The 10,467-nt window shown below is 40.8% G+C and overlaps 1 protein-coding gene across 1 annotated transcript; it reads left to right on the top strand.

Moving 5' to 3' along the window:
- Positions 1-802: 802 nt before the first annotated feature.
- Positions 803-10,173, top strand: eral1 (Era-like 12S mitochondrial rRNA chaperone 1). The gene is made up of 11 exons (XM_082550197.1): positions 803-1,042; positions 4,455-4,613; positions 4,753-4,880; positions 4,963-5,040; positions 5,132-5,178; positions 5,267-5,328; positions 5,467-5,579; positions 7,204-7,500; positions 7,580-7,729; positions 8,149-8,229; positions 9,741-10,173. Exons 1-11 carry the CDS (start codon positions 937-939, stop codon positions 9,861-9,863), a joined length of 1,344 nt encoding a protein of 447 aa, XP_082406323.1. The 5' UTR covers positions 803-936; the 3' UTR covers positions 9,864-10,173.
- The last annotated feature ends 294 nt before the right edge of the window (positions 10,174-10,467 follow it).

Genomic DNA, 10,467 nt, shown 5'->3' on the forward strand with positions numbered 1-10,467 from the left:
AGCACCCTTGGGGATCAGCTCTGTTGTGTGCGCTCATGGGACAAGAGGGAAAGAAAATGTCTGAGCAGTGCAATCTGATTTGCGGTTGTGGGTGCAGCATTGCTCACAAAGTAATCTAGAGAATATCACCTCTTCTAAAAGTCCCTTTGAGGTCTGTCAAACTGCAGGTTGGCAGACGCGTTTGTGCATTGTGATGAGCTGATTTGGGATTGCCGTCGGCTGATTTCAGCTTGTCTCTGTCCTTCCTGCTGTAGACAGGTGGTTCCTAAGCTGGGGCCTCGGGGGACTTCTGGGAGTTAAAGAGGGTTTGCTGCAAAATGACACACAACAGTTATATTATTTTGTTATGTAGAAGTAAGGCCTAGAGAACAGTTGTGCCCACTCGAATAATTTCCTCCATCGCATAGTTCCTCCAAACTCAATGATCTCTCTTCTCATTCCTCAGCCTTTATTTGTTTGTTTCCTTGTTTCTCTTCTTATGCAATCATTTTCAGTCATTCAGACCATGAACTGTCATTTTCGATTTAGTCAGTGAAGAGTACGCAACTGGTACAGTCTTTACTGAGTCATTAGGAGAGTAGTTGGATATTATGATGTAAATCTTGTCAAACAATAAATATTTCAGTTTTATTTGCCTTGAAAGAAATCAGTTTAATCAGTGGGTTGTGATTAATTTGCTATCTGACTTTAACGTTTCAGATGAATGCGAGTAGGATGTTCAGGGATGCAGTTGACCCTGCAGCCGCTAGGGGGCGGTGTAGCTTTCACAAGCACACTCATACAGACCCTCTCCAGAGCGGAAGATACCTCTCTTTGGTTAAAGCAACATGGTTTTACCTTACAGGCAATGTGAATGTAAACAAGTGACCCAGTTCTTCGCAGACGAACAACGTCTTATTAGCTAAAACACAGCAGCTGTTGTTTTGTCAAAGTAAGATGGCTCTCAGAGTGTGTGGTCGCTTTTTCAGAGACTCGGCTGTCCTCTCCAGGCGGCTCGCCGTGTCTGCTCGACAGGAAAGTGCGTCATGGTTTCTGACAGCGGGTCAGTGGAGACATTATTTTTCTGCTTATCGTTTATTTTGTTCATTTTTGAAAGGAGAAATATTTGAGGCTCGGGGTTAATACCAAATGGGGAAAAGTGTAGCTCGGAATGAATGAATGAATGCTAATACCATAGACATTATAATGACATCTACATGGATGAAGATGTCATTGCTGCTTTGATTAACTGTATAGACGCCGTGTAAAGGACCGTGAACAGACAGAAAATATGGCTGATAATTTGAGGCGGAAAAGATGAGCTATTGTTATCGATATGATATTATCTCAATGCTTTACCTGGGTTTTCTTACATGCTGAGAACTCAAAACTGGATTATAGATGGCAGACAGTTGGTGTCGTAAACCACCGCCTCTGTTCAAAGATGGTCGCTCACAGTGGACATAAATGGCTTCTTTCACTCCTCTTTCAAACCATCTGTCTTCTCTGTCCAAAATGTGAACATTGGCATCCTTGAAAGAGTGTCCTTTATCTTTAAGATGCAGATGGACTGCTGAGTCTTGTCCTATGGAGGTGGCTTTGAGAACCTTCACAGACACTTTTCTCACTACAGATGTTTTTTGACTGAAAAATGAGACGTTCTCCAACACGTCATTAAAACCTGCCATGTTGTTGTAAGACTGAGTCAGTCTGGCATCAGTCTGCAATTGATTGGGGTCAAGTTAGTAATAACATACAAGAAAGCGTGTCTGGAGCTGCTGTTGTTGTTACCTGTTGTTACCTACCGGCAAGCACTCACAAAAACTCTTGAATCCCTTTTTTCTAAAGGTACATGTTTAGATCATTACCAGTAAATAGCTGTAAGGTTAAAGCGCTTTGTAAGTGGATGACTCTTTCTGATACACCCTGTAATATATTTGTGCTGAGCAACCATCCTCTTCTATAGGAATATAACCAGCTGGCAGTCAACTGTGTCGAGTAGACTCAGTTGACAGTGTGTATTTGTTTCACACTGATTGGTTTACACTGTCATTTTTTTTTTAATTGATACATTTTGTAAAATTTACTTTGAATTACGTATGCTGTTCGCATCCCAGACCCAACCAATTCTGATTTTTATTTTTTTGAATACACCATCAAGTCAGTTAAACTTCTGAGATATTGATCTTTGTAGTTAGGTAGTAGAGGGGCTGTTAATCCGTCTTAAGAGTGTAGAGGAAAGTCCAGGAGAAAACCAGTTACTCTAGGACAGAGGTTCCCAAAGGGGGGAGGGGGGAGGGGGGGGGGGGGGCGCAGAGCCATTGCAGGGGTGGTATGAAAGAAAAAAACAAAACAAAAAAGAACTCTTGGACACTGCTAGCATAATGGACAGGCTTTTGACGGGGCTCTCACACAAACGCAAAACAGGAGATTAAGCATCGCCAAATATGTTTCCAAACCAACTTCCTTCCAAGCCAAAGACTAGAAAATATGTTGAAGCATATCTTTCCTTTGGCTTCACCTGAACAAGTGCCAAGGTAAGGTATCCCCTGCAGAATTGGTTTGGACAAACAGTATCCCACATTCTCGATTTTTAGTTCACAAACACTTCTTGACTAACTACTCCTGACATTTTGGAGATGTTAGCTCTTTATAGAGTAAAATTACAGTGGGATAGAAATAATATCAGGCTGATCTGGCCACAATTTGTTCCCCCTGTCCAAATCACAGACAAACAGTATCCCACAGTTGTTTTTGTTTTTGAATCCATTTTGTCACAGAGAGGCATTTTTTGAAAAATGTGTTGATAGCAATGTTGAATATTATTACACAGGAAAAAAAAAACTACACGTAAAATAATTACACCATGACCTCTCTGCCTTTCTAAATGGAGGGACAGTAACTGCGTGTGTGTATGTAAGCGTGTAAAACCTGCAGATAGTCAGATTAACAGTATTTTGTCTCTATATGCCATTCTGCAATTCATCTCATGTAAACAATAACGTGGCAGTGGCACACAGCGTGATGTGAAAAAAGGCACATACCTTTGACGTTGCGCGATGAACTCTGTATTCCTCGCAAAAGAGTTTTAAAAAATCTCAGTTTTCTGTGATTCGAAACACCGTTTACGTGTTGACGAAAGGCCCAAACGCACAGAAACAGCTGCGTTTTTCGAAAATACCCATGCAGGTGTGGATGTAGTGTAAAAGAGTTAGTAGTGTATTTTATTACTACCTGTAATTTATTGCAGTTTACTAGTATTTGCTTAATTGTTTACTAAATGTTTGAGGCGTGAAATAAACCGCAATGGAGTTTGAAAACAAAATATGGGCGTGTGTGGTTGGAGTATGTGTTTGTGCAGGGGGGGGGGGGGGAACCACTACTCTAGGAGAACTGGACAGGGCTGTAGAAGGTCCATAAGCGATCACCAGGATCGGCATCTGCTCCATTTGTGTAAGGAGGAACAGGATGAGCTTCGCCAGAATGACCTCCTACAGCCTGCTGGTGTGAGTGTCTCTGACCACACAATCAAAAACAGACTACATAAGGTGGCCTGAGTACTGACATCCTCTGTTGGTCCCTATGATGTTGATCCTGATTGGATTTTGCCATCAGAATACCAGAATTGGCAGGTCATCACTGATGCCCTTTGCTTTTTAGAGATGAGAGCAGATTCACCCTGACCATATGTGACAGAGTCTGGAGAAGCCGTGGAGAACGTTATGCTGCCTGTAACATCGTTCAGTATAACCGGTTTGGTACTGGGTCAGTGATGGTCTGGGGATCCATATTGATGGAGGGACACAAAGACCTCTACAGGCTAGGCAACAGCACCATGATTGCCATTAGGTATCGGGATGAAATCCTCGGACATTGTCAGACCCTACTGCCCTAGTGCCCGGCCTCATGTAGTGAGAGTAGAGCAGTGAGTTTCTGGAAGATGATCCTGTTGATTTTGGTCCAGCTCAAGGAGGAATCCCCCCTCCTCTTACTATTAAAGTCCTTTCTTATTAAACTTTTGGAAAGCTGATTTTAAAAGTACTTTAAATCATAAATTGATTACATTTATATTTGCTAGATAAAGTGAATCATTTCTCTCCTGCACAGTGCTAACAGGAGCAGCCTGAGACTTTATACCTCCACTAAGGCTCAAAATTCTCTGCAAAAGTAACAACAAATTGCTTGTTAACACATTTCTCCATAAAAGTGCTTGTTATCCAAAACGACTTTTAAAAGCTGCAGTTTTGGGGGTAAGACAGCACAAAAATCTTGGAGTTATGTGATGATGTATGGTTTATTTTGTGAACTGGTTTTTTTTTGGGGGGGGGGGGAGGCAGGGCAGGAGAGGGTTTGGACAAAGAAAATCTGAATGCGTCACTATTCTGTGTCATATTAACATCCCAGTAAGAATAATCAGTCAGTCAGCTTGCGGGCCAGCTGGCAGTGAAGTGATGGAGATTTTGATGTCTTTACAGGAAATGCTGCCTGCAGCCGTGGAGGGGGGAACGGATTTATCTTCACTCCTGCTTGTTTTATTACATCAGAGGCATTTCTCAGCAGACTGATGAAAGGCAAAGCAGCAGAGGCAGACGGCAACATTTATCGCCTTCCAGCCTCAGTTCCGCCAGACAGCGGTAACCAGACCACTGCCTCAGAGATTTACATCTCTAAATTTGCCTGATCATTCCAACTCAGCCTTTTTCCAAAAATTGCACATGTCATCCTTCTGTCGTGTTTATGGTCTGTCTAATGTTTAGTGTTGTGTCTTTTTAGGTGAACAGTTGTCTCTGTTAATGAAACATCCAGATCAACCTGAAAACTCAAAGGTTTTGAAAGTGGCTATAATAGGTGCCCCAAATGCTGGGAAATCCACATTGTCCAATCAGCTCCTTGGCAGAAAGGTTTTTGTTTTTAAAAAATCTTTACTCTGTAAAATATTTGTCTTATTTCTCACCTTCTAAAATCTGTAATCTTGTCTTAAAGGTGTTTGCTGTGTCCAAGAAAGTACACACTACACGGTCACGTGCACTGGGCGTCCTAACAGAGGAAGACACACAGATAGTACGAACCTTTTTGCTTCCTTTCTGTTTTAATCCAGGAATGTTGCTCAGAAGTTATATCCCTTTGTCAATAAATTGTTTGTTTTTTGTAGATCTTGCTTGATACTCCTGGTCTTACTACTCCATCAAAGGTCAAAAGGTGCTTTTCCCATTTAGATATTACTCAAGTCTGTCTCCCTCTGGTTTTATTCTGCTGTGTAATACATGAATAAATTCTGTCTTCAAAGACACCAGCTGGAGAAGTCTTTACTTGTGGATCCCTGGAACACGGTCAAAGAAGCTGACCTAAGTATGATATATTCACTCTGGGTCATTTATTAACCGCAATTGAGCAGTCTCTATTTTTTTATTATTATTCTTTGTGCTGATCTAATGTGAACAGTGGTGCGCAGTGCTCCCTTTTAAATGCTTATAATTGCATTTCCAGTGGTAGTCATGGTGGATGTGGCAGACAAATGGATGTGCAGCAGGCTGGACTTTGAGGTGCTGAAATGCCTGGCCCAGCACCCGGATATTCCGGCAGTCCTAGTCCTGAATAAGGTACTTTTTGCTGGAGTAAAATGTGCATGTTTCGCATGATTCATAAAAGCAGAAACTACAAGGCAGGAAGAAATCTGATTGATAAAAGCTTATGTAGTAATGTAGTCTAGCCTTTCTCTTGTATGAATGCCTCATATTGTAACCTCTTGACAAGTACTTAGTAATAACTGTAGTTATACCACCTCACATGCTTGTTTATAACTATTTAAAACAAGCAGTATTTGCAGGGATAGTAGCAGTTAATGTACTGTACACTTTACAAGAAGCACTTTTTTGCCTATAACATCCTAATTCATTATTATTATTGAAGCTAAAAGCTAATGCTGGCATCATTCAGTGTTTGTGTCACTGTCACCAAACCAAATAAAGAGCCCAAAATCAGTTCATCTCACAGTAGCTTCTAGTTTCAGAATCATGTCAGTGGCCTTCCATCCCAAACCCCACAGGATGATTAAAAAAAAAAAGAAAATACAAGAATTTACAGCAGCAGGGAAAGGTCATTAAGTACAATGTTGCTGCCAATATGTGTTTATGTTACAGCTTTGTTCCTTTCATTAGGTTTGTCCACAGTAAGGAATAATATGGGATTCATTGCAGTGAATTCCACTGCAGTGATTAATTCAAATCACTCGATAATAGAAAATCCTCAATGCAAAGTTTTTTGTTTGGTGCTTTGTGTAATCCACGACTCTGTAGCGCTCAGTTAGAGCAAAGAGGTGGAGCTGTTACGGAGACCGTGAGCTCAGGTGGAGTGAAAGAAAAGGGTTTTCTAGTGTACAGAATAGCAGCGCTTGTTACTGTAATTGCCATAAAGTCCTTTACTGGGAAAAAGCTGGCTTGAGTCCTTAACCAAACCGCCTGTTCAACAAGCTCCAATGTGAAGAAAAGCGAGCTTTGTAGCTGCTCTCATCCACCGCTGATTGTTTTACACAGAGAATATCTGAAGCAAAGCTACAGAAGTTAAAGTGCACATAAGCAGGGGTGAGTCTAAAGGGGGGCATGGGGTGTACGAGACCATATTTATTTCAAGACTTTAGTAACACTGTTTTGCAGATTATATAATATATAATATATGCACACACAAAAACTGTCAACTGTTTACCTCCTGCTTGTGTAACTAAGCCTTCTAAGAAGAAAGAGTGAGCTTGCATCTATACCTAATTTTATTTGACATTACTGTAGTTATGATTATTTATTTTTGCATCTAAGATTGTTTTTAATATGGCAGGTAAATACCTAAATGCTTTGCTTTTTTATAGATACTGTATGCAAGTATTAAAACACTTCAGTCTAAAATAGAAACCAATGAGCAGTTCATTTTAAAAGAGCTATGTTTTTCTCTTTTGAGTATTTATTATTGCTCAAAAGTATTTTTACCCGATTGCTTAATTAAACAATCGATAAAACGCTCTCTTACTGCAAGAATTAAAGGTTTTAATTGACTTTTCAAGTGTTGTCGGAGTTGGATGTAGGAACTACTACTTTCTTTCTACAGAGCTACAACTGCCAAACAGAGCAAGTGTGCATGTGGCTGCCTTTACAGTTTCCATCACCGTGATAGTATAAAGAAAATAGTTCCTGCATGAAAAGGCGATAATGTTTGCATATTTTATTTTATTTTAAGGTGGACCTCATGAAGGCTAAAGATAGACTGCTGGATATCACGGCTCAGTTGACGTGTGGAGTGGTGAATGGATGCAAAATGCGGATCAGGCCAGTGATCAAGCCCCCGTGGGCAGAGAAAAGATCAGAAAGGGCTTCAGAGGGTGAGGAAAACGCAGAACCTGAGGATGGGAGTGAGCCGACCTCTGCGCTGAGCAAAGAACAGCTGAAGACACTGAGAAACCAGCAGGGCTGGCCTCACTTCAAGGACGTGTTCATGCTGTCGTCAGTGGACAGAGAGGACGTGGACACTCTGAAGGTAAATGTTATATGACCACATCAAGATGCACTGTAATGTTCATGTGGTATAACTGTGTTCTGTTTTTCTGTTCTTAAAGAGCTACTTCATGGTTGCTGCCAAGCCAGGATCATGGCAATATCACAGTGAAGTCCTGACTGACCAAAGTCCAGAGGAGGTCTGCACTAACATCATCAGAGAGAAGCTTCTGGAGTATCTGCCCCAGGAAGTGCCCTATTCAATGACACAGGTGACTAATGAACCAGTGAACTCTCTGAAGTCACATGTGACCGTAAGCTGACAGCAAACTGCACTCGTCACATCTGGCTGCACTGATTAAAGCCTATTTAAAGAGCTTCATACTTGCTTCCATTCTACATGTTGACATGTGCTTGATGCAGCTGTTTGTTGCTGCTTCTAAAGAAACCCAAGGGTCATTTTTGAATACACCATTATAAAATCTGTCATTACAGAATCGCACAACCATGTCAAAGGCGTACTGTGGGCTTGATTAGTTATTAGCAGCTCTTGGAGTTATGCGACATGAGTTTCTCTCCGCACAGAATATATTATCTGCTCTTGCTTTGACTCTGCTGCCATTTTTAAAAACTTTATTTGCCTAATGTGTGAAGAATACATTTCTAAGATCAAAATGTCTCTATTTTTTAGTCTGTTGAACTCTGGCAAGATGGAGAAGATGGAGTGCTGGATATTTCTGTGAAACTTTACACAAAGAAAGAAACCCACATGGTAAGCATTCTCACCCTTTATTGGGCTTTTATCACGTGCATCTGTGTTAGTGAAGTGCTGTACTTGGCCTGCATACCAAATGAGACAACCGTAAACGTGCTGTATGTCCATGTAGTTGTTTGAAATCACTCTTTTTTTTTTTCTTTTCTTTTTTTTATTCCCAGAAACATCTAGTGTAAAACTAGTACAGTATTTCATAAAAAGAACCTCACACCAACAATCAAACATGCTGGTGGTAGTGTGATGCGTCTGGGGCCACTGTTCTGCTTCAGCAGCTGGATAACTTGCCATAGTTCACCTCTAAATGTCTCAAAAAGCAAAAAAAAAGAAAAAAAAAAGGTTTTGGAGTGGTTTAGTCAAAGTGTTGAATCCAGTTGGCATGCTTTGAGGTTTCTTCCTGTTAACAGAGTTTTTTCTTCCCACTTTTGCCACAGTGCTTGCTCATAGGGGCTCAAATGATTGTTGGGTTTTTCTCTGTATGCGTTATTGTAGGGTCTACCTTACAATATAAAGCACCTTGAGGCAACTGATGTTGGGATTTGGCGCTGTGTAAATAACTTTTAATTACTTCCGCATGCTTTAGCAAGAGTTGCATATTTTGAGTATTGATGGGAAGTCAATTCCTTGAAAGTACTTTTGTGTTCAGTGGTGTGACCACATCTACTGCAGTATCCATATAATCACATAGCCAGGACAGCCATCCATCTGTTTTCTTAACACTTTATCCAACTTTGGGTCAAAGGGGTGATTGCAGTCGTGCTGCCCACTACTAGGATCAACTCTTTATTTCTACTTCTGTGTGTGGACATGTAATTTAATGATAGGCTGCCATTCTGAAGTGTCAGTGCATGCTGGGCTGAAAGAAGTGAAATCTTTACCTCTCTTACTGACACCTGTAGCCTCTCTGATGGCTTCTGGTATTTGTTTGCCACGTATCTCCAAAAATTCTTTTTCCTTGTGTTTTTAACTCATAAATATTAGAGCAGCCTTTCTAAGCCATGCATTTTTAACGACAGGGAATATTTGAAGCTACGTCTGTTGTGCTGAAAATGTTTCAAGGTCGGTGACCTCCAAGAAAAGTTATGAAGATCATCGCTGTTCTTCACAGTTTGCATGTCACACAGGAATGATTCAAGAAATGTAGAGGTAGAACTCGAATCAGTAACTGACCAATAAACACTGAATTTAGTGTTTTTCCTGACACAAAGCTACTTTTTACCCATGCATGCAACCATACATGGGTGAAACCAAAGATATAAAGGACACTGACTGATTTATAGAGGTTTTAATCAAATGAGGTAACGATATAAAGATATGAATAATCAGCATCTTGAATCACAAATGTTTCATCTTTGACAAGTTCATTTTCCTTTAGTTTTGATATGACGCTGAGGTTATGATGCTCGTCTAAACTTTTCCTGAAGGAAACTATTCTTCCGTAAATGAAATAAAACCTTTCATGTGCTCAGTGGTGCCTGATGCTGATGTTTCTGTTTCTATTGTGTGCGTAGAGGATGGTGATCGGCACAGCTGGACAGATGGTAGCGCGGATCGCACAAGAAGCGAGCGAAGACCTGAGCAGAGTATACCTGAGGGAAGTCAGGTTGAAGCTCTCAGTCAAGCTGAAAAAGTGAAAATGGATGAAGGACTTGCAATAGGAAGAGAAAAGGACAGACCTCTCATCATGAGTTTGATATGGCGCTGTAACTTAACATATAAAATCTTCTCAGACCCAGAACTCCTTTGACCTGACACCTCTCTGAAGAAAAGGAATTCTACTATAAATTGTGACTTTTGCAGCCTCCATTCATCCCGTGCATTATTAAAGCTTTTACATAGAGATGTTACAGAATGCGGTTCATAGATTGATGTTGAAGTGCAAAGAGCACCTTGGTTTTTCTGCAAAAAACCAAAGTGTTGATTAAATGCAGCTTCCACAAGCCACAGAGCCCCCACCCCCACCCGAATTATTATTATTTTTTTATTATTATTGTTATTAAGCAGTGATATATTTTCAGTAACAAACATGACATAGACTCCCATCAAATGAGTGTTTTGACACAAGTTTGACAGTGTGCTCATGGCTGAGCAGGTTTGGCGAGCTGTGAAAAAGCCGATGGTTTATCTTTGGCTCTCAGAGCTTTTTACTTGGCGGGCGCCTCATGCAAACACGGGCTGTAGATAAACTGAAGCAGGACCTGCGCAGTCATGTTCACTCAAATCTCCCTGATGTACCAT

The sequence above is a fragment of the Aulonocara stuartgranti genome, assembly GCF_965226115.1.
Source record: "Aulonocara stuartgranti genome assembly, chromosome: 10".
NCBI classification, from domain to species: Eukaryota; Metazoa; Chordata; class Actinopteri; order Cichliformes; family Cichlidae; genus Aulonocara; species Aulonocara stuartgranti.